We start from the raw sequence: 23,546 nt of genomic DNA on the forward strand, positions 1-23,546 counted from the left end.
CTAATTTTTTGTATTTTTAGTAGAGACGGGGTTTCACTGTGTTAGCCATGATGGTCTGGGTCTCCTGACCTCATGATCCACCCACCTTGACCTCCCAAGATGTTGGGATTACAGGCGTGAGCCACTGTGCTGGCCTTCATTTTTTTTCATTTTTTTGAGATGGAGTCTTGCTCTGTCACCCAGGCTAGAGTGCAGTGGTGCCATCTCGGTTCACTGTAAGTTCCACCTCCCGGGTTCACGCCATTCTCCTGCCTCAGCCTCCCAAGTAGCTGGGACTATAGGCATCCGCCACCACGTCCAGATAATTTTTTTTGTATTTTTAGTAGAGATAGGGTTTCACCTTGTTACTCAGGCTGGTCTAGATCTCCTGACCTCGTGATACGCCCACCTCGGCCTCCCAAAGTGCTGGGATTACAGGTGTGAGCCACCGTGCTGGCCTATTTCTGGGTTCTCTATCCTGTTCAGTTGGTCTGTGTGTGTGTTTATATCAACCTCATGCTCTTTTCATTTCTGTAGTCTTGTAGAATGGTTTGAGCTCAGGCAGTGTGATTTTTTTTTAGCTTTGTTCTTTTTCCTCAGGATTGCTTTGGTTATCTCTGTTCTTTCTTGGTTCCATGTGGATTTTAGAATATTTTTTTCTATTTCTTTGAAGAATGTTATTGGTAGGGATTGCATTGAATCTGTAGATTGCTTTGGATACGTCCCAAATTTTCATTCGCTTTTGGAGGTTCCTGAGCCAGTGGCTCACATTTCTATACTGCAGTCTGTGGGCTTTGTTTCAGGAAGTCTGTTTTATTGTTCCCATGAATTGTTCCCTGAGGAGTGGTGTGCTTTAAGCCCAGGAGATGTGAAGAAGGGAAATGGACAATGGCACCTTCTCACCATCTTCTGGCTCTAGAGGCTTCAAGGGTGAAAGTCTTGAGTTCCACAGCCCAGATTCAAGGTCTGTGCTTCCTCTCTCCACTGAAGTACTGCAGCAAAGCTCTGTGCCTGCGAAAGCCAGTGTCCTGCCCAGTCCTAGGCTCACAGCCGCAGGCCATGCTGAGAGCAGCCTTAGGGTAATTCCAGAAAGTTCAGCCTTCTGACTCTGTCTGGGTCCCTTCAGTATTAGGATACTTTCTAGATCTATGAAGGTTTTTAATTCGTAAAGTAACAAGTAATAATTCCTTGTGTGATGCAGGTATCACACAAATTACAGAAAAGTACCACGTGATGGTAATTCACATTCTATTTTGACAGGTCGCGGTTGATGTACTGCAGAGAATGCTGATTTGTAAGTTAATTGTCCTGTGGCCCAGACTGTAAATGACTTAGTTTGCTTATTAGCAATTCTGTCAGTTTTCTGCCTTTCCATTTGAAGTATTTCTCCCCCATATGTTTCACTGTGTAGAGTCCTGGTACTGGAATGCCCTTGTTTTGGTTGTAATTTGGTGTGGATTTACCTTCCCATTCTTACTCTGGTTTCCAGTTCCTGGCGGCTTTAGATTTAATTTTCAGAGCTGTGAAGGGATTACCACGTTAGTGTGTGGGTAACAGGGAAGCGTTTTATTGTCTGTGTTTTGATTAATGGCTTCCAGATTGTAGAAGTCTTGATGGATGTGGGCCCTCTGGGGGATTGGAAGTGAATCCCATGTCCGAAAGCACTTGGGGATTGTTTCTGGTGGGCCGCCACTGTATGCTGACATCCGTTTTCTGTTGCTGGCTCTGTCATCAGTTGCCCTTGACGCTTTGGCTGCTGGAGTACAAGAGGAGTCCTCCACTCACAAGACCGTGAGGTGCTGGTATGTTCCTGAGGGTGGCCTGCCTGAGTGTACTGCAGGGGGTTCCTGCCAAATTAAAGAGCCAAGATATTTTAAACACTTCCAGAGCTTCAGCAGCCCACTCCTGAGCACACTTCCTCTGCCAGTTATGATAACGTGTGTGAGGAGGAAGCGACCGTAGGAAAGCCTTTTCCCCGTGAGGATGAGGTCGGAAGGTGCACCCACTGCAGGATCCTGTTCCGCCTTTGGAAGTCCTGCACCAGTGCTTTGTCCCGTACACTGTGACCTCCTCCCCTCTGTGGAGTCTCCCCTTGCTCCTCCTCCCCTGGGTGTGGTCCAGGCTCTAGAGCTGGCCCTGCCTCTCGGCCCCCACATTTCTAGAACACGCTGCAGCTGTGCCTCCACAGACTTCTGGAACACGCTGCAGCTGTGCCTCCACAGACTCCCGCTGCCTGCCCTCCACAGATCCTGCTCAGATTCACCAGCAGGCAAAGCTCGGGCCTGTTTGCTTTTTCTCTCCACAGCTCTGTGGAGATGTGCGGAGACCCCTATAGGTGGGGAGGCGGAAGCTGAGGAGTGGGGGCTGGGTGGAAGGTGGACGTCGGGGTTTGCTTCCCTCTATTGTGGGCAGGGGACCTTGAAGTGAAGTCTCGAGAAACCCGTAGAATTCCCCACCGTTTCCAGGCCTTGTGAAAAATCAGTAGAATTCCCCACTGTTTCTAGGCCTTGTCAGCCTTCTCATTCTTTGATTAATTTGCTCCTCATTTCGCATCCCTCACAAGTAACTGTTTAACTGCTCAATTACATGTGTTGTACCATTCGGTACTTTTAGTGAAACAGTGAATAAAGCACTGTGTGATTTTCTGAATGTTTGCGTGTGCATCAGTTAGCTTAGGCTGCTGTAACAGTGCCAGAGACTGCAGTGTGGACGCAGCTGTGTTTCACAGCGGTGGAGGCTGGAAGTTGGAGGTCAGGGTGCCCCCAAGATTGGGTTCTGGGGAGGACCCTCTTCCTGGCTTGCAGGAGACTTCCTTTTTCTGTGTCCTCATGAGGTAGAGAGCGGACAGCAAGCCCTCTGGTGTCTTCTCCTGGCAGTTACCTCATCATCACCTAGGCCTTACCAGCACCCCACATGGAGAGGCTGGGCTTCAACAGAGGGACTTTGTGGGGATACAGTTTAGTCTGTGGCAAGGGCTTTTTAAATAATCTGCATGATAAGATTACTCACACTGACGTCCTGAGCGGCAGGTAACAACCACTGACCTGCTGCTTTTTAAATTTTGTAATTAGTTGCCAATAATTTATTTATTTATTTTTGAGACAGAGTTTTGCTCTTGTTACCCAGGCTCAAATGCAATGGTGTGATCTCTGCTCACCACAACTTCTGCCTCCCAGGTCAATCGATTCTCCTGCCTCAGCTTCCTGAGTAGCTGAGATTACAGGCGTGCATCACCATACCTAGCACGAGCCTGTAATTTTGTATTTTGTATTTTTTAGTAGACACGGGGTTTCATTTTATTGGTCAGGCTGGTCTCGAACTTGTGACCTCAAGTGATACACCCACCTCGGCTTCCTAAAGTGCTGGGATTACAGGCGTGAGCCACCGCGCCCGGCTGGACCCTTGATTTTCTTACCTGGGGAATCGGCATAAAGTACCCCTTGCTGGTTGCAGGTTGTAAGCCTCATGAGAGGGTCTGGGTTGGACTTTGGTGGTCTGTATGGGCCTACTGGGATATGGCAGGCTAATAGACCTCAAGTGGTCTTGCCACCTGGCTCTGTGACCCCATTCCCCCCTAGAACATCCTGCTCTCTCACACAGATGGCCCAGGAAACCGTAGTCCATTCCATTCCTTCCTCATCTTCATGGACAGAGCTGGCCTCAGCCCCTGTTGTGACTGCAGTGTTTGAGGCCCTGGTGTGCTGGGCCCTTCTCCTCGCAGGGTTGGCATGACCCTCTGGAGGAGTTCCGTTTCGCAGAGAGTGCCGCTGAGGCCCCGTGGGGTTGGCTCCTGCTGCTGCACTCCTGGGTGCGGCGCAGCCTGCCCTTCCCAACCTGTTTCTTTCTGCTTGCCTCCGCTGCTCTGCTCCGTGGGCTTCGCCATTGCCTTGTCTCCTTTATCGTTGAATTGCCACCTCCTTGGATTCAGTTTCACGTCCATGGTTATAGTGGCCTGGCCAAAAAAGCCCCTTCCTTCCTTAAAGAAAGGGCGAGCCTGGGCCGGGCGCGGTGGCTTACGCCTGTAATCCCAGCACTTTGGGAGGCTGAGGCGGGCAGATCATGAGGTCAGGAGATCAAGACCATCCTGGCTAACACGTGAAACCCCGTCTCTACTGAAAATACAAAAAAAAAAAAAATTAGCTGGGCATGGTGGCAGGCGCCTGTAGTCCCAGCTACTCAGACTGAGACAGGAGAATGGTGTGAACCCTGGAGGCGGAGCTTGCAGTGAGCCGAGCTCGCACCACTGCACTCCAGCCTGGGTGACAGAGGGAAACTCCGACAGAGGGAAACACTGTCTAAAGAAAAAAAAGAAAAAGAAGGGGCGAGCCTGAGCCACGGTTTGTGCTGGGATCGATGAGTGGCACACAGGGCACCCGCCCTTTCCTGAACTCTCTTTCCGCTGCATTGGCAGGTTCGGCGTGTTCAGTGGACACATGCTCGGCAGTGTCATCTCCACAGATTCTACGAAGAGGTTCTTCAGTCACACACTGACTCAGATACTCACTCACAGCCCTCTGCTGAAAGGTGGGCCCCGAGCGGAGGCTGCTCAGTTGCTGCCCAGTTTGGGGATTGCTGTTGTGCTGTTGCCTTGGTAATGCTGATGGGAGACGCTAGGAGCTGTAGGACCTCAAGCAGAGATTGGGTCCTAAGGTGCCTGAGATTGTTACTGAATATCCTTTCATCTGAAAGGAACAGATTCTTACAAGAAAATTTAGAATTATGAGTGGACAAAATAATTGTCACTAAAATAGAAATACCTCTTTTTTTTTTTTTTGAGTCAGAGTCTTACTCACTTGCCCAGGCTGGAGTGCAGTGACACAATCTCAGCTCACTGCAATCTCCGCCTCCTAGGTTCAAGCAATTCTCGTATCTCACCCTCCCAAGTAGCTAGGACTACAGGCACCAGCCACCACACCCGACTAATTTTTTGTATTTTTAGTAGAGGTGGCATTTCACCATGTTGGCCAGGCTGGTCTCAAACTCCTGACCTCAGGTGCTGCGCCCACCTCTGCCTCCCAAAGTGTTGAGGTGTTGGCATTACAGGCGTGAGCCACCGCACCCAGCCTAAAATAGAAGTATCTTTATTTATTTATTTATTGGAGACGGAGTTTCGTTCTGTTGCCCAGGCTGGAGTGCAGTGGCGTGATCCCGGCTCACTGCAGCCTCTACCTCCCGGGTTCAAACATTCTCCTGGTTCAGCCTCCCAAGTAGCTGGGGTTACAGGCGTGTGCCACCATGCCTGACTAAATTTTGTATTTTTAGTAGAGAGGGGTTTGACCATGTTGGCCAGGCTGGTCTTGAACTCCTGACCTCAGGTAATCCACCTGCCTCGGCCTCCCAAAGTGCTGGGATTACAGGCATGAGCCACTGTGCCCAGCTGCTGTCTAGTCTTTTTAAAACTTGGTGTTTGGGTATGCACCTTCTGCTGGAATACCTGATCACCCAGCACAACTCACATTATCTTTCTGCTGGCTGCCCTTGCCTTGCTGGGACTGTGTGATGGTTCTCAACTAGACTGGGTGGCGTGTTTGATGGCCCGGGCATCGTCTGCCCAGTGGGTGTCCTGTCACCCACGTATGGCAGACTGTTTCCGAGATTCCAGTCTTACGAGTGGGGCCAAGATGGACACTTTGAGCTTTCTCTGTGTCTGGCATATCCCCAGGGTAGATGCTCAGGCAGGAAACGGGTGACGAGTGGGGGACGAGGGATGCATGGACGGCTCCCGACAGGTGCTGTGAGGTGCTCGGGGGTTTGTCATCACTTGGCTGAGCTGAGCTTCCTTTGAACAGCATTCCCACCATGATTGGGTTATTGACAGTTTATTTTATCCCCACCATGATTGGTTTATTGACAGTTTATTTTATTTTATGTATTCATTTTTTTTTTTTTTGAGACAGAGTCTTGCTCTGTCACCTAGGCTGGAGCATGGTGGCGCGATCTTGGCTCACTGCAACCTCCGCCTCCCGGGTTCAAGCAGTTCCCTGCCTGAACCTCTCGAGTAGCTGGAATTAGAGGTGCCTGCCACCATGCCCGGCTTCTTTTTGTATTCTGAGTAGAGAAAGGGTTTCACCATCTTGGCCAGGCTGGTCTAGGCCTCGTGATCCACCCACCTTGGCCTCCCAAAGTGCTGGGATTACAGGCGTGAGCCGCCACTCCCGGCCTTATTGACAGTTTAGAAGCAGGAAGGTTGAAATGCAGTTGGTCTGTTGGGAAATATTGATTGTGAATATGACAGAGCATTACGAGTAACTGACTGGCCCTGAGAAACAGAATTGATGATAGAGCAGATAGGCAACAAACAGGGAGATGGTGAACTTTAATAATTGAAAAAGTACATATTAAGATCTGTTTTCACACTGAAGCTTTGAAACACAACTTTTTGACCAGGAGCAGTGGCTCATGCCTGTAATCCCAGCACTTTGGGAGGCCGAGGCGGGCGGATCATGAGGTCAGGAGTTCGAGACCAGCCTGGCCAACATAGTGAATCCCCATCTCTACTAAAAATACAAAAATTAGCAGGGTGTGGTGGCAGGCGCCTGTAGTCCCAGATACTCGGGGGGCTGAGGCAGGATAATCACTTGGACCCGGGAGGTGGAGCTTGCAGTGAGTGGAGATTGTGACACTGCACTCCAGCTTGTGCGACACAGCGAGACTCCATCTCAAAAACATTTTAAAACATACAAAAAGTATCTGGGTTATGGTGGCACACGCCTGTGGTCGCAGCTACTTGGGAGACTGAGGCAGGTGGATTGCTTGAGCCAGGGAGGTTGAGGCTGTGGTGAGCACTCTACTCCAGCCTGGGTGATAGTGAGACCCTGTCCAAAAACAAAACCCACAACTTTTTGATCTCTGATTTGAAGTTTTTGTCTCTTTCTCCCCATGCAGCATCTGATGCTGTTCAGATGCAGAGAGAGTGGAGCTTTGCGCGGACGCACCCTCTGCTCACCACACTGTACCGCAGGGTGAGTGGAGGTGGTATGAGACCTGCTGCCGAGCTCGTGGTGGGGGATTAAGATCTGCCGAGTCCATGTCATGCTGCCTGCCGTGGATGGCACATCGGGAGGCATGGCTGTCATCATTGAGGCCACCACTCGGTTCAGGAGACTGAACTTGTCAGTTGGGCTGAGCCCCTCCTCCTTGAGATAAGGAGGATTCTCTCCAACCAGTGCTGAGCACGGTGAGGGAAGAGACGCCACTGTGAGGGGAGAGACGCCACTGTGTGAGCCGTCACAGCTCCACGTGTTACCTTTGCAGTGGGAAGTGAGGGGGCTGCGGTGGCTACCAGCCGGGAGGGAGGTGAGGGGTCATCTGTCCCACACTGGTTTGCTTTGATATTGAAGGGAGCGGACACTTTTATTTCAGCTCTTTGTGATGCTGAGTCCAGAGGAGTTGGTTGGCCATTTGCAAGAAGTTCTGGAAACGCAGGAGGTTCACTGGCAGCGAGTGCTCTCCTTTGTGTCTGCACTGGTTGTCTGCCTTCCAGAAGCGCAGCAGCTACTTGAAGGTGAGATTTCACGAGAGCCCGGTGGTGCCAGTCAGTGTATGTGGGGGTGTGATTTGAGCACTGGTGTCAGCAGAGTCCCAGCTGACTGTGGGTGAGCCTCTCAGTGTGAAGCCCTTCCCTAGCTGCCCGGAACCTGTAGTGCCTCATGTCAATGGAACAGTCTTCACTAGACACTTCCATAAGCACTGACTGCTGCTCTGACAGACCAGAGTGTGCACTGCTGCTTCATTCAAGTCTCTAGGAGTTGGTGCTTGACATGCTGTAATTGCTGTCTAGTCTTTTAAAACTTGGTGTTTGGATATGCACATTCTCCTACTGGAATACTTGATCACCCAGCACAACTCATATTGTCTCTGCTGGCTGCCCTTGCCTTGCTTTGACTATGTCATGGTTCTTAACTAGACTGGGTGGCGCGTTTGATGGCCCAGGCATTCGAGAGCTGCCAGCTGGACAGCATGGTCACTGCGTTCCTAGTTGTGCGCCAGGCAGCACTGGAGGGCCCCTCTGCGTTCCAGTCATATGCAGACTGGTTCAAGGTAAGTGACCTGCCACTTGGCTACCTAATACCTGATCTTCCCAGAAGGCCTGGGAGTGGAGACCATGCTGTCCTTACCTGACACTCTGTCATGAGAGTGAACAATCTTGCTGTCAACTTTGCCAGGTGGCCTCAGCAGATCTTCCTCTGTGTGTGCTGAGGGGCCTGGATTCTTCCTGTCGAGGCCTTGGCTCCTTCCCCTGGTTTCCGTCTCACTTACTTGATGGAGCCTCCTACTGTCTTTTATAAGAAAATTAGTGAAGTCAAGCCTGGACACCTTGGGGAGACCTCATCTCCACCAAAAATCACCAAAAACACACACAAAAAACAAAAAAAACTATGCAGGTGTGGTGGCAGACACCTGTGGTCCTAGTTACTCAGGAGGCTGAGATGTGAGGATTATTTGAGCCTGGGAGATCAAGACTGCAGTGAGCTGTAATTGCACCACTGTACTCCAGCCTGGGTGACAGAAGGAGACTCCATCCCAAAAGAAAAGAAGAAAATTAGTGAAATCAGGAAAGGGGGACACAGACATGGTTGTTGCTTTTTGCACATTATACGGTGTCTCTTATTTTCCCTTTTTTGTTTTTTTTGACACGGAGCCTTCCTGTGTCGCCTAGGCTGGAGTGCAGAAAGCTCACTTTCTCGGCTCACTGCAACCTCCACCCCCCAGTTTTAAGCGATTCTCCTGCCTTAAACTCCTGAGTAGCTGGGATTACAGGTGAGCGCTACCATGCCCGGCTCATATTTGTATTTTTAGTAGAGACAGGGTTTCACCATGTTGGTCAGTTTGGTCTCTAACTCCTGACCTCGTGATCCACCCGCCTTGTCCTCCCAAAGTGCTGAGATGACAGGCATGAGCCACCGCACCCGGCCTTTCCTCCTTTTCTTTTTTTTTGAGACAGAGTCTCATTCTGTCACTCATGCTGGAGTGCAGTAGTGCCATCTCGGCTCACTGCAACCTCCACCTCCTGGGTTCAAGCAGTTCTCCCGCCTCAGCCCCCAGAGTAGCTGGGGTTACAGGTGTTCGCCACCACACCTGGCTAATTTTTAGTAGAGATGGGGTTTCATCATGTTGGCCAGGCTGGTCTCAAACTCCTGACCTCAAGTGAACTGTCTGCCTCAGCCTCCAAAAGTGCTGGGATTACAGGTGGGAGCCACCACACCCAGGCTTACGTCCCTAATTTTCATGTAAGTCCTGAAACAGGTACTTCCCTTCTTCAGCGGTATCACATATTCTTCCTTTTTCTTTTTCTTTTTTTTTTTTTTTGAGATGGAGTCTCACTCTATCGCCCAGGCCAAAGTGCAGTGGTGCTATCTCAGCTCACTGCGAGCTCCACCTCCCGGGTTCACGCCATTCTCCTGCCTCAGCCTCCCGTGTAGCTGGGACTACAGGCGCCCGCCACCAAGCCTGGCTAATTTTTTGTATTTTAGTAGAGATGGGGTTTCACCATGTTAGCCAGGATGGTCTCGATCTTCTGACCTCGTGATCCACCCGCCTCAGCCTCCCAAAGTGCTGGAATTACAGGTGTGAGCCACCGTGCCTGGCCTCTTCCTTTTTCTTTGGGACACACACAGTGTTCTCTCTGACAGAAGTTTATGCAGCTGTTCCCAAACCTGAGTGGGCATTAGACTCGCCTGGAGGGGGCTTTGTAAATACAGATCCCGGGGCCCATTTCAGACTACTGAGTCTGAGCTGAGACCTCAGGGATCCCTGGGCAACCTCTGTGCAAACCCCCAGTTCATGTCGGGAGTTGGGTGTCTTTGAGACATCAACTGTGAAGGGCACTCATGGTTACTCTTTTAATGCTTGTAAGTAAAGTTTCCATTTGAAGGGTTAATTTTTTGTGGAAGTTTTGGGTTCAGACCAGGTACAGTGGCTCATGCCTGTAATCTCAGCACTTTGGGAGGCCTAGGCAGGAGGATTGCTTGAGCCCAGGAGTTCAAGATCAGCCTGGGCAGCACAGTAAGACCCCCGTCTCTACAGAATGTAACAATTAGCTGGGTGTGATGGTAAGCACCTGTGGTCCTAGCTGCTTACGGGCTGAGGCAGGATGATTGGTTGAGGCTGCAATGAGCTGGGATTGCATTACTACACTCCAGCCTGGGAGACAGAGCAAGACTGTCTCAAAAACAAAAAAAAAGGATTAGGTTTGCCTGGCATCACCACCTTGGTGAAGTAGCTGCCTCTTTGTAGGAGTCTCAGCTCCCTGAAATTTTAAAGGGCCACGTGCCTGCATAGCCATCATGACTGCTAGTGCCTGCTCGTCCCTGGGGCCTTCTGAGAGGAGGTGAGGCTACACAGCAGGCTGAGCCGCATCTGTTCGTTTTGGGAGAAGGTGGGGATTGGTGCGGCGTCAACTCACTTTTATTCCTTAAAGTTCCTTCTCACCTGCCCTCAGGCTCTCCCCAGCTCTGCGGAGTTGGCCTGGGGTTTCCACTAAACTAAGAGGAGAGGCATTTGCTCTGTCCTTAGTGAGGTGCTGAGAGATTTGTGCCAGAGTCCACCTGGTGCTCAGGTCATGAGTTCATGGGTCTCCCAGGGTCTCTCTTTCCTCGGTTCCTTCTCTTTCCTCGGCGACAGTTGGAGAGGAATACTCTGGAGTGCTGTGTTGATGGTGTTGTTTTGGTTTTGTTTGCTTTTTCTTTTACCTTTTCAAATCAACTTTATCAAAATATGGCCAGGCGCGGTGGCTCAAGCCTGTAGTCCCAGCACTTTGGGAGGCAGAGACAGGCGGATCACGAGGTCAGGAGATCGAGACCATCCTGGCGAACACGGTGAAACCCCGTCTCTACTAAAAAAATACAAAAAACTAGCCGGGCGAGGTGGCGGGCGCCTGTAGTCCCAGCTACTCGGGAGGCTGAGGCAGGAAATGGCGTAAACCTGGGAGGCGGAGCTTGCAGTGAGGTGAGATCTGGCCACTGCACTCCAGCCTGGGCGACAGAGCGAGACTCCGTCTCAAAAAAAAAAAAAAACTTTATCAAAATATAGTTGAAATGAAATAATAAAATGCATCCAATTTAAGTGTACCGTTAAATGAGGTTTTTTTGTTTGTTTCTTTTTGTGTTTTAAGAGACTGGGTATTGCTCTGTTGCCCAGGCTGGAGTGCAAAGGCATGATCATAGCTCACTGCAGCCTTGACCTCCTGGGGTCAAGCAGTCCTCCTGCCTCAGCTTCCAGAGTAACTGAGACTACAGGTGTGCGCCGCCACACTCAGCAAATTAAAAAACATTTTTTTTTTTTTGTAAATACATCATACTGTGTTGCCCAGGCTGGTCTCGGATTCCTGGCCTCAAGCGATCCCCCCACCTCAACCCCCAAAGCACTGGGATTACAGGCGTGAACCACCATGTCCAGACAGTTAGATGAGTTTTGATAACTGTATATATGCATATTCAGTGTTTGAACATTTGTTTTTGTTTTGTTTTGTTTTTGAGATGGAGTCCCTCTCTGTCACCAGGCTGGAGTGCAGTGGCGTGTTCTCGGCTCACTGCAAGTCTAGCCTCCTGGGTTCCAACGATTCTTCTGCCTCAACCTCCCAAGCAGCTGGGACTACAGGTGCATGCCACCACACCCGGCTAATTTTTGTAATTTTAGTAGAGATGGAGTTTCACCATGTTGGCCAGGATGGTCTCGATCTCTTGATTTCGTGATCCACTCCACTTAGCCTCCCAAAGTGCTGGGATTACAGGCATGAGCCACCAAACTTGGCCTGAACATCTGTTTTAATTTTTACTTTTGAGGGCAAATCCCAGCACTGTGGGAGGATGAGGCGGGCAGATTGCTTGAGCCCAGTAGTTCGAGACCACCCTTAGCAATATGGCAAAATCCCATCTGTACCAAAAATACAAAATTTAACTGGGTGTGTTGGTGGGTGCCTATAATCCCAGCTACTCAGGAGGCTGAGGCAGGAGAATCGCTTGAACCCGGGAGGTGCAGGTTGCAGTGAGCCCTGACTGCGCCACTGCACTGCAGCCTGGGCGACAGAGTGAGACTCTCTCAAAAAGAAAAAAAAAAAAGCTGGGAGTGGTGGCAAATGCCTGTAATCTCAGCTACTAGGGAGGCAGGAGAATCCCTCAAATCTGGGGGGCAGACGTTGCAGTGAGTCAAGATTGCGCCACTGCACTCCAGCCTGAGCGGCAGAGCCAGACTCTGTCTCCAAAAAAAAAAAAAAATGTACACAATGTTGCCGCTTTCAGAAAGACCAAGGTGAGCCTTCAGTTCAAGTTGCAGTTCAGGTTTCCTGATGGACATTAACTCGCTGAGCTTTCACCAAGATCTCCTGTGCTCTCACACGGGGCCAGGGCAGCAGGAGCTCGTGTGGTTTTGCAGGTAAGTGGCTCAGTTTTCACAGAGGTACACATTCTCTCTGCAGGTTCACTTGTGATGCGTTCAGGGCCGTGCCCATTGAAAATCCTCCTTCCTTCCCTGACTGGCTGCAGCCCCCGTCGTTCCTGGAAGGGTTTGCTTGTGTTCCATGCTTGCTCTGCTGGGGTCTTGCAGTGTCACTGTCTGAGGGGCGGCCCTCCTTGGCCTGTTTTCCTTGCGCACCTCTCTTGCAGTGATCTGTCCACGGATGGATGAGGTTAGACGTTAAAGTGTGTTCCGAAGCGGCTTCATCCCACAACATCAGTTTGTTTGCTGTGCATAAACACTTCTTAGGGCATTTAACAAATTGTACCCCAAGGATCCCAAAAGGGATACCCTCAGTGTTTGTTATAGCTAATTATTTTTAACTTCTTTTCTTTGCATAATTGTTAGATCTTCTCTGTAATCGAAGCACAGCCATGACGTCTGTAAATGTGTGAGCCACAGTGACTTTTGGTTGTTTCTCTTCTTTCCTTTCTGTTTAGGAGACAGACTAGAGCAGCAGCCCAGACACTGCCTAGGTGGTACAGCCGCGCCTGGCTGGCCTGGGCTTCACGTGCTTCTCTCCACACAGGCCTCCTTTGGGAGCACGCGAGGCTACCATGGCTGCAGCAAGAAGACACTGGTCTTCCTGTTTACGTTCTTGTCAGACCTCGTGCCTTTTGAGTCCCCCCGGTACCTGCAGGTGAGAAGCTGGCTGCCATATCCATGATTTCTTGTGCTTCTGCTCACCTACTCAATCTCAGGACTGCCTTGGCCTCCCCAAGAGGCTCCTGCAGATCTGCTCTGAGCCTCTCAGCCAGGCCCCTCCCCTTCCCCAAGCAGTTTATGGTGAAACAACACAAACATTGCAGCTGGGGGTGTCCATGTGGACACAAAGTGAGGGCATGTGTGCCAGTAATGGCAAACTCTCAGAAACTCTTTTCTCCTCTAGGCCAAGGAGGTGGGAAGATATACCCGCTCAACACGGGTTGAGTGTGGCCTTCACTGCTCATTTTCTTTTCTTTAAAGTCCTCTGTTCTTTTTCCCTTCCTCCCTCAAAACAGTGAGCAGGTCTGAGTGGTGATGTGGAGAGACATTCTCACACCCAGTTATGCAGGAAGAGGAAGTTGGACTGCAGTGAGGGTGTTAGGGACTCATTTTGCCTTTTTTTTTTTTTAAAATTACATGTGCTTTTTTTTTTTTTTTTTTTGGAGACAGTCCCCCTCTTTCCCCCAGGCTGGAGTGCAGTGTTGCCATCATAACTCACTGTAGCCTACACCTCCCAGGTCAAGCAATTCTCCCACCTCAGCCTCCTGAGTAGTTGGGACTCTAGGCGCACACCAGGAAACCTGGCTGTTTTTTTTTCTTTTTTTTAGTACAAATGGAGTACTTGCTATGTTGCCCCGGCTGGTCTTGAACTGAGCTCAAGTGATCCTTCTGCCTTGGCCTCCCAAAGTGCTGGGATTACAGGCATGAGCCACCATGCCCAGCCTGACGCTCATCTTTTAAGAAAATTGGCCGGGCGTGGTGGCTCACACCTGTAATCCCAGCACTTTGGGAGGCTGAGGAGGGCAGATCACTTGAGGTCAGGAGTTTGACACCAGCCTGACCAACATGGAGAAACCCCATCTCTACTAAAAATACAAAATTAGCCTGGTGGTGGCACATGCCTATAATCCCACCTACTTGGGAGGCTGAGGCAGGAGAATCGCTTGAACCAGGGAGGTGGAGGTTGCAGCCGAGACTGCGCCACTGCACTCCAGCCTGGGCAACAACAGCAAAACTCCCTCTCAAAAAAAAAAAAAAAAAAAAAATGCAGTGTCTCCTCTGTCCCCTTTGACCAGGAAGCCAAAGGCGTGGAGCTGCAGGTGGGCCAGCCAGTTCCTGCTGGTGCTAGAATTGTACATCCCTGGTTCCCCCAGTGAGCCACCCGGGACTTGGAGGACCAACTACATTAGAATTTCTTTGTTTTTCACCTGGGGAAGCATACGGAATCTCGCTCTGTCTCCCGGGCTGGAGTGCAGTGGCCGGATCTCAGCTCACTGCAAGCTCCGCCTCCCGGGTTCACGCCCTTCTCCTGCCTCAGCCTCCTGAGTAGCTGGGACTACAGGCACCTGCCACCGTGCCCGGCTAATTTTTTGTATTTTTAGTAGAGATGGGGTTTCACCATGTTAGCCAGGATGGTCTCGATCTCCTGACCTGGTGATCCGCCCACCTTGGCATCCCAAAGTGCTGGGATTACAGGAATGAGCCACTGCGCCCGGCTTGTGTTTTAATTTTACTGATGGTTTGCTTTGCATACTCGTAAGTCTGTAAAGGGCCGTGTTTCTGTACTCAGCACTGTGGATGTTGGAAGTGAATTGTGGCCTCCCTGGAGTCCCAGGCAGTTCCCAGACTAATGGTGCTGCACTCTGCCATCTATCCTCAGGTGCACATTCTCCACCCTCCCCTCGTTCCCAGCAAGTACCGCTCCCTCCTCACAGACTACATCTCATTGGCCAAGACACGGCTGGCTGACCTCAAGGCAAGCTGCCCCTCCGTGCCCAACTCCTCACACCTGTCCTAGCAGAAACTGCTTTGTTTTCTTGTTCTCATTCTGTCTCTTCTCTGAAGGTTTCTATAGAAAGCATGGGACTCTATGAGGATTTGTCATCAGCTGGGGACATTACTGAGGTAACATTGCTTGAGCCCTGCAGGGTCTCAGCCAGTCACGCCCACCAAGCAAAGTCCAGTTTCCTTTGACTCCTGAGTTGAGCTTGAGCTTTTACGTCTGGTGTTGCCTTGGGCGCAGCTGGGGACTAGGCTCTGGGGGCCTTTGTTTTGCCTTGTCCCACCTTGTGTGTGTGGAAGGAAGTACTGTGTGTGGGAACGAAGCACCTCACACTGCAGTAAATTTGTCCTTTCAGGAGACTTTGGTTCATGTGGGGTTGAATGGAGAGGTGGTTGCTCATGTTTTTCTCTGAATCTCAGAAAAGTGTGAACTTTTTTTTTCTTGGAGTCGGAGTCTTGCCCTGTCGCCCAGGCTGGAGTGCAGTGGCCCAATCTCGGCTCACTGTAAGCTCTGCCTTCCAGGTGTACGCCATTCTCCTGTCTCAGCCCCCCAAGTAGCTGGGACTACAGGCGCCGCCACCACGCCCGGCTAATATTTTGTATTTTTAGTAGAGACGGGGTTTCGCCATGTTAGCCAGGATGGTCTCGATCTCTTGACCTCATGATCCGCCCGCCTCAGCCTCCCAAAGTGCTGGGATGACAGGCGTGAGCCACCGCGCCCGGCCGAAATCTTTACTTTCAACTCCTTAGTCTCCTAGAGGCGTGAAAGAGGCTCACAGCAGGCTCTCAGCAGAGCTGGGCTGTCTCGATGAGCGCCGCACATCGCCAGGTCTGAGCCTTGTGCGTGTGGAAGCGGCAGTGTCGTCCCTTCCCCTGTCTTGCTGGTGTTTTGGGACATTGTGGAGTGCTCCAGGGCCCCTGCTGTGGACACACCGTGTGGGCCTTTACCTTTAATTTGTACAGAGTCTTTGCATCAAGGAAGCACAGGTTGAGTGTGGCCTTCACTGCTCACTTTTTTTTTCTTTAAAGTCCTCTGTTCTTTTTCCCTTCCTCCCTGTATGGGAACCAGCCCCACAGCCAAGCTCTTCAGGATGTTGAAAAGGCCATCATGGTGTTTGAGCATACGGGGAAAATCCCAGTCACCGTCATGGAGGCCAGGTAGGCTGGGCTGCCCAAAGGGCCGCTGGTGGCTGCAGTGTGTGCAGACTCCGCTCTGACGCCTCTCAGTGTCTTGGGGCTCCTCTGAGTGTGTCCCAGGTCTGCTCAGAGCCACATGGGGCAGGCTGGCCACTGTCTATTCATGGAGAGACAGGAGTCAGGGCTGTAAATGTCACATCGAGGATCCTGCCATGAGGGGATACGGGCTGAGGTCAAGAGCTATGCATTTGCCATGAAACATGTTTTCCTCTGTAAAAGCAGGTGATGCCCCCCAATGCTGAAACAGCTGACAGGAAGTGCTGATTGGGGCAGGAAGTGCTGATTGGGGAGCTTGCACTGGGAGGGAAGACAGTGGGGCCCTGATGATTTTTTTTATCAATGCCTTCTTCGTGACCAATATGGAGTCAGTAACAGAGAGCTGAATAGCACAGCTTTATTCAATTTGGTGTGATCCCAAAACATCTTGAATTCCAGTGGTTACCCGTGTGGATGAGCTGATTGCAGCTCCCAGGGTTTTGAACTTAGCTCCAAGGAAATTGCCCAAATGGACCTTACATGGTCCTCATGGCCTCAGATTGATCCAGGCTCCACGTTCATGCCCGGGGAGCAGGCAGACTGGTCCTGCCCTACACGCCTTGTCCCAGAACTGTGTGCAAGAAGACTTCGTAATGCATCGTGGCTTTGGAATAAGCCCTTGCGGTCCACTCTCTGAAACACCAGTCACTGTCTGTGGGAATTGCCTTTTCGCTGCACTTACCTACGCACTGTCTGCTTCTCTGTGTTGCAGCATATTCAGGAGGCCTTACTACGTGTCCCACTTCCTCCCTGCCCTGCTCACACCTCGAGTGGTCAGTATGCGTCTCCATGAGTTCATGACCAGTTATGTAGAAAGCAAGGAGTTTGCTTGTCAGCCTCTCACAGGGCTCTTCTCTTCCCACAGCTCCCCAAAGTCCCTGACTCCCGTGTGGCGTTTATAGAGTCTCTGAAGAGGTATGCAGCCACGGCTGGAAGGGGACAGCTGTGCCTCCAGGTTTCTTCTGACAATGCGAAGATTTGTGGCTCTTCTGTAGAGAAATTTGATATAAAATATTGGCTCCAAAATTAGTTGGTTACTATTTTTTTTAAGACGGAAACTTACTCTGTCACCCAGGCTTGGAGTACAGAGGCGAGATCTCGGCTCACTGCAACCTCCATCTCTTAGGTTCAAGCGATTCTCCGGCCTCAGCCTCCTGAGTAGCTGGGATTACAAGCCTGTGCCTGGCTAATTTTTTTTGTTTGTTTTTAGATGGAGTCTCGCTCTGTAGCCCAGGCTGGAGTGCAATTGCACGATCTTGGCTCACTGCAAGCTCTGCCTCCTGGGTTGGAGCAATTCTCCTGCCTCAGCCTCCTGAGTAGCTGGGATTACAGGTGTGCACTACCATGTCCTGGTAATCTTTGTATTTTTAGTAGAGACGGGGTTTTGCCATGTTGGCCAGGCTGGTCTTGAACTCCTGACCTCAGAAGATGATCCACCCACCTCGGCCTCCCAGAGTGCTGGGATTATAGGTGTGAGCCACCGCTCCTGGCCTTTTTTTTTTTTTTTTTTTTTTGACGGAGTCTCTGTTGCCCAGGCTGGAGTGCAGTGGTGCGATCTCAGCTCACTGCAACCTCCACCTCCTGGGTTGAAGCAATTCTCCTGCCTCAGCCTCCTGGGTAGCTGGGATTACAGGCGTGCACCACCACGCCCAGCTAATTTTTGTATTTTTAGTAGAGACAGGTTTCACCATGTTGGTCAGGCTGGTCTCGAACTCCTGGGCTCAAGCAATCTGCCCGCCTCGGCCTCCCAAAGTGTTGGGATTACAGTCATGAGCCACCACGTCCGGCTGTATCATTCTTCAGTGAAAGAAAATGTTTCAGTACATAATGATTATGCAAAAGGAGAACTGAAGGAAAATCAAAGAGAGCTCTGGGAAAGCCTCATGCTGCAAAACCTTAGGGTAGACCTGGAAGTTCTTGTTTATAATAATAAGGTATCCTTGGGTCACTTACATTACAGGCTGCTAGCTAGAAAGTTGGTTGGTATCACAAAAGTATCTTATTTCTTGGAAGAAATAGGAAAGTATAAGTCCTATATTCCAGCAAAATTTGTAAAGTTCTGGGACCTGTAAGAAGATCAAAAAGAGAAAGAGCCTTTTTTTCTTTCTTTTTTGTATTTTGTATTTTTAGTAGAGATGGGGTTTCACTATGTCAGCCAGACTGGTCTCAAACTCCTGACCTTGTGATCTACCCACCTCGGCCTCCCAAAGTGCTGGGATTACAAGCGTGAGCCACCGTGCCCTGCAAAAATCATGTTTTTAATCTTAAATTTATTCTCTGGGATCATTTCTTTGAATTGTTTTGAGACAGGGTCCCACTCTGTCACCCAGGCTGGAACACAGCGGTACAGTCATGGCTCATTACAGCCTTGACCTCCTGGGCTTCAACAGTCCTTCCCCTCTGCCTTCCCAGTTGCTGGGTCTGGAGGCGTGCTCCACCATGCCCAGCCATTTTTTAAATGTTTTGAGGACATGGATTTTTGCTGCGTTGCCCAGGCTTATCTCTATCTCTTAGCCTCAAATAATCCTCCTGCTTCAACTTCCCAAAGTGCTGGGATTACAAATAGGAGCCGCTGTACCTGGCTTACTCTTTATCTGTTTAAGAAAGTTCCCTCGGCTGGGCGCGGTGGCTCAAGCCTGTAATCCCAGCACTTTGGGAGGCCGAGCGGGCCGGATCACGAGGTCAGGAGATCGAGACATCCTGGCTAACACGGTGAAATCGCCGTCTCTACTAAAAAATACAAAAAAAAAAAAAAAAAGCCTAGGCTCGGGCGAGGTGAGCCGGGCCGCCTGTTAGTCCCCAGCTCCTCGGGAGGCTGAGGCCAGTGAGAATGGCGTAAACCCAGGAGGCGGAGCTTGCAGTGAGCTGAGATCTGGCCACTGCACTCCAGCCTGGGCGACAGAGCGAGACTCCGTCTCAAAAAAAAAAAGTTCCCTCTTAATTTGCTACGGATTTTTACCATGACCTCATGCCTGTTGTCGCTGTTGTTGTTGTGAGTCAGAGTCTCGCTCTGTCACCCAGGCTGGACTGCAGTGGTGCAATCTTGGCTCACTGCAAGCTCCACTTCCCGGGTTCACGCCTTTCTCCCACCTCAGCCTCCCGAGTAGCTGGGACTACAGGCGCCCGCCACCACACCCAGCTAATTTTGTTTTTGTATTTTTAGTAGAAACGGGGTTTCACTGTGCTAGCCAGGATGGTCTCAATCTCCTGACCTCATGATCCGTCCGCGTCAGCCTCCCAAAGTGCTGGGATTACAGGCGTGAGCCACCATGCCTGACCTTTTTTTGCTTTTTGTTTGTTTTTTTTTTTGAGACAGAGTCTCGCTCTGTTGCCCAGGCTGGAGTGCAGTCGTACCAGCACCATCTTGGCTCATTGAAATCTCTGCGTCCCAAGTTCAAACGATTCTTGTGCTTCAGCCTCCCGAGTAGCTGGCATTACAGGGGCCCCGTCAACACACCTGGGCAGTTCTTGTATTTTAGTGGAGTTTTGCTGTATTGGCCAGGCTGGTCTTTAACTCCTGACCTCAAGTGGTCCGCCCGCCTTGGCCTCTCAAAGTGCTGGGATTACAGGAGTGAGCCAACATGCAGGGCTGAATTAATGCTTTCTCCCTCTTTTAAGATGATCATGCTTTTCTCCTTTAATCTGTGAATGTGACTGATTATATTTATTTGTTCCTACTGTTGGAATATCCTTGTATTCCTGAAATATCTCCTGCTTGGTAATAATTTTTTGTTTTACAAAGTACTGACTGGCTGGGCACGGTGACTCACGCCTGTAAATCCCAACACTTTGAGAGGCTGAGGCAGGCAGATCACTTGAGGTCAGGAGTTCAAGACCAGTCTGGCTAACACGGTGAAACCTCGTCTCTACTAAAAATAAAAAAATTAGCCGGGCGTGGTGGTGGCCTCCTGTAGTCCCAGCTACTTAGGAGGCTGAGGCAGGAGAATGGCGTGAACCTGGGCTCAGGAGGCGGAGCTTGCAGTGAGCTGAGATCGCACCACCGCACTGTAGGCTGGGCAACAGAGCGAGACTCCGTCTCAAAAAGAAAAAATAAATAAATAACAATAAATAAATAAACTACTGGCTTTGATATTTTGCGTGTTTTTGCATCAATGTCTGTGATTCCCCTGTAGCATCTTGGCTGCTTCAACATCAGGGTCTTATTGCCTCATACAGTGAATTGAGCAGCTTTCCTTTTTGTGATCTCTGAAACATTTTGTTTGGTAGAGGAATTTTGTGTTTTAAGGTTTGACAAATCTTGGGTGCAAAGCAGTCTGGTGCTGTGTCTTTTTTTTTTTTAAAGACAGTCTCTTTGTTGCCCAGGCTGGAGTGCAGTGGCACAATTTTGGCTCACTGCAGCCTCCATCTCCTGGTTTCAGGTGATTGTCCTGCCTCAGCCTCCCGAGTAGCTGGGATCACAGGCACACACCACCACACTGAGCTAATTTTTGTATTTTTAGTAGAGATGGGGTTTTGCCATGTTGGCCAGGATGGTCTCGATCTCCTGACCTTGTGATCCACCTGCCTCAGCCTCCCAAAGTGCTGGGATTACAGGTGTGAGCAGCCACGCCTGGCCAATTTTTATATATATATTTATTTGAGACTGAGTTTTGCTCTTGTTGCCCAGGCTGGAGTGCAATGGTGTTATCTCAGCTCACCACAACCTGTGCCTCCTGGGTTCAAGCGATTCTCCTGCGTCAGCCTCCCCAGTAGCTGGGATTACAGGCGTGCACTGTAATTAGCCAGCTAATTTTCATATTTTTAGTTGAGACGGGGTTTCGCCATGCTGGCCAGAATGGTCTCAAACTCCCAACCTCAGGTGATCTGCCTGCCTCAGCCTCCCAAAGTGCCAGGATTACAGGCGGGAGCCACCACGCCTGGCCCAATTTTGCCTATTTTTAATGACATGAACTAAACATTTTTCTTAGTATTATTCATTAAAATTAACAAAGATTCACGTTTCGAATTTGGAAATTACCAAAAATTGAATGGGAGAAATAGAAATAATTTATAATTTCACTGGCAGGGATAATCACTGGTGGTATTTTGTGGTATAGCTCTTTAGATATTAATATGTGATTAATATGACATTTTGAAACAGTGCTATTTAAATTTATATATTTTTTAATCTTTTCTAAAAACAGGCTCATAATTACACAGTATTTGTAATTTATTTAAATTTAATGTTTTTATTTTATAATAGGTTTGGGGATTGTAATCTTGAATTCGTTTAAGCCATAGCTGACTTGGTTTTATTGTTTTCCTGTGATCCAGAGCAGATAAAATCCCCCCATCTCTGTACTCCACCTACTGCCAGGCCTGCTCCGCTGCTGAAGAGAAGCCGGAAGGTAAGTTCCTGGGCCGCTTGGCCCCGCTGGGACTTGTGCTTTTCCGTTTTCCTGACCTTGAGCATCTCTCGTGCAGCAAAGCCCGAGTGAGCTGGGGGTGGCTGTGCCGGCTCAGGCTGCTGCTGTGGGTACAGGGTCCGCCCACCATGCTGACGCCCAGGGCCAGCCGTGGCACAGGCTCTTACCTGGGGGTCCTGAAGAATCACTTAGCACCTTCTGGAAAGGAGTGTGTGTCCTGCGCAGCCCCACGTTGTCGCTCATCATCTTTCTGTGGGCCGCGCTGAGGTGTGTTTGTGCAGGCTTCAGACTCGGGTGCTCTCAGCGGCCACCTTGGGGCCCACATCGCTGGCTCCAGCCTGTTGTAGGGAGTGTCACGCAGCACTTTTCTGTTGCACAGTTTAGGTGGAAGTCAGGCTCTTGGCCTCTGGGGAGCCGCGGTGCAGCTGTCGGTCAGATCTAGGCCCTCACTGGGAATCCGTGAAAGGCTGCACGGGCAGCAGTGGGAGATGCCATCATGAGGATGGTTTTTCTTGCCGTGTGGCTTTGTCTCCAGCAGAAGCCAGCACCTCCCTGTGGGAGCCGCTCGGAGCTGAAGGCGTAGATCTGAGGCTGCTGTTTCCATGTGGGCTTTTCTTTCTTTCTTTTTTTTTTTTTTTTTTTGAGACAGAGTCTCACTCTGCGGCCTGTGGACTGCAGGGGAGTAATCTCGGCTCACTGAAACCTCCACCCCCTGGGTTCAAGCAGTTCTCCTGCCTCAGCCTCCCTAATAGCTGGGATTATAGGCGCGCACTACTGCGCCTGGCTAGTTTTTGTTAGTAGAAGCGGGATTTCGCCAAGTTGGACAAGCTGGTCGCGAACTGACCTCAAGTGAGCCGCCTGCCTCGGCCTATCAAAGTGCTGGGGTTACAGGCATGAGCCACCGTGCCCGGCCCCTGTGTGTTCTTCTAGCTCCCCTTCCACCTGCAGGGCCGGGGAGGCTGGAGGAGACTCTTCTAATGAGCTACAGTCCTGTTTTAAGTTGTGTTTGCCAAAGCTCCTTTTTTCAATAAGCTTAGAAAATTTCCAGCAGCCATAGAGACCCAGGAAACTTCAATGGGCAAAGAACAAAGGTCCCTGACCCATCCCCATTTTTTTTTTTTTTTTTTTTTGGTTGTTTGTTTATTTCAGAGGGAGTCTCGCTCAGTCGCCCAGGCTGGAGTGCAGTGGCACGATCTCTGCTCAGTGCAAGCTCCGCCTTCCGGGTTCACGTCATTCTCCTGCCTCAACCTCCCGAGTAGCTGGGACTACAGGCCCCGCCACCTCGCCCGGCTAATTTTTTGTATTTTTAGTAGAGACGGGGTTTCACCGTGTTAGCCAGGATGGTCTTGATCCCCTGACCTCGTGATCCGCCTGTCTCGGCCTCCCAGAGTGCTGGGATTACAGGCGTGAGCCACCGTGCCCGTCCGACCCACCCCTGTGTTTTGTTTTTACCAGCATTGAAACAGCTCTCAGTCATGCTGGGGGATGCTGTAGGGGCCACAGGGCAGCGTACCGCGCGCTGTGAGGCGTTTGCTTCTCTTGAGAGGTGTTCTCCTTCCCCCTGGGTCCTCCTTCCCCTGGGGTCCACTTGTTCTTAGCTTTTGGTGGCTTCCAGAATGGTTTCTAATCATTTGTCTGATAGGGCTTATGCACAGACTCCTAGAGCCTATGATTTCTGGTTTCATTTTGGGTGTGACTGTGCATAGCAGTGCATTTTCATGCTTGTGTCTTCTCCAACAACCCCGGAATGTGAAGGTTCTTTACTTCAAAAACATATGCAGTGTATCTTCCTTTTTATATTGAAAGTGGTGGCCAGGCGCAGTGGCTCATGCCCGTAATCTCAGCACTTTGAGGCAGATCATGAGGTCAGGAGATGGAGACCGTCTTGGCCAACATGGTGAAATCCCGCCTCTACTAAAAATCCAAAAATTAGCTGGACGTGGTGGCACGTGCCTGTAATATTACCCAGCTACTCGGGAGGCTGAGGCAGGAGGATGGCTTGAACCCGGGAGGCAGAGGTTGCAGTGA

At 50.4% G+C, this 23,546-nt stretch overlaps 1 protein-coding gene across 1 annotated transcript in view; it reads left to right on the plus strand.

Moving 5' to 3' along the window:
- Positions 1-23,546, plus strand: part of FANCA (FA complementation group A) — a 75,453-nt gene that overhangs the window by 19,000 nt on the left and 32,907 nt on the right. The window contains exons 7-19 of the mRNA XM_017871024.1: positions 1,240-1,273; positions 1,715-1,781; positions 4,391-4,503; positions 6,865-6,941; positions 7,342-7,483; positions 7,886-8,019; positions 12,962-13,072; positions 14,798-14,893; positions 14,983-15,042; positions 15,989-16,077; positions 16,865-16,925; positions 17,018-17,067; positions 21,427-21,500. Coding sequence (XP_017726513.1) covers positions 1,240-1,273; positions 1,715-1,781; positions 4,391-4,503; positions 6,865-6,941; positions 7,342-7,483; positions 7,886-8,019; positions 12,962-13,072; positions 14,798-14,893; positions 14,983-15,042; positions 15,989-16,077; positions 16,865-16,925; positions 17,018-17,067; positions 21,427-21,500 — 1,108 coding nt within the window. The remainder of the gene's footprint in view (positions 1-1,239; positions 1,274-1,714; positions 1,782-4,390; positions 4,504-6,864; positions 6,942-7,341; positions 7,484-7,885; positions 8,020-12,961; positions 13,073-14,797; positions 14,894-14,982; positions 15,043-15,988; positions 16,078-16,864; positions 16,926-17,017; positions 17,068-21,426; positions 21,501-23,546) is intronic.

Source organism: Rhinopithecus bieti, unplaced genomic scaffold (genome assembly GCF_001698545.2).
Source record: "Rhinopithecus bieti isolate Rb0 unplaced genomic scaffold, ASM169854v2 scaffold_1037, whole genome shotgun sequence".
Taxonomy (NCBI): Eukaryota; Metazoa; Chordata; class Mammalia; order Primates; family Cercopithecidae; genus Rhinopithecus; species Rhinopithecus bieti.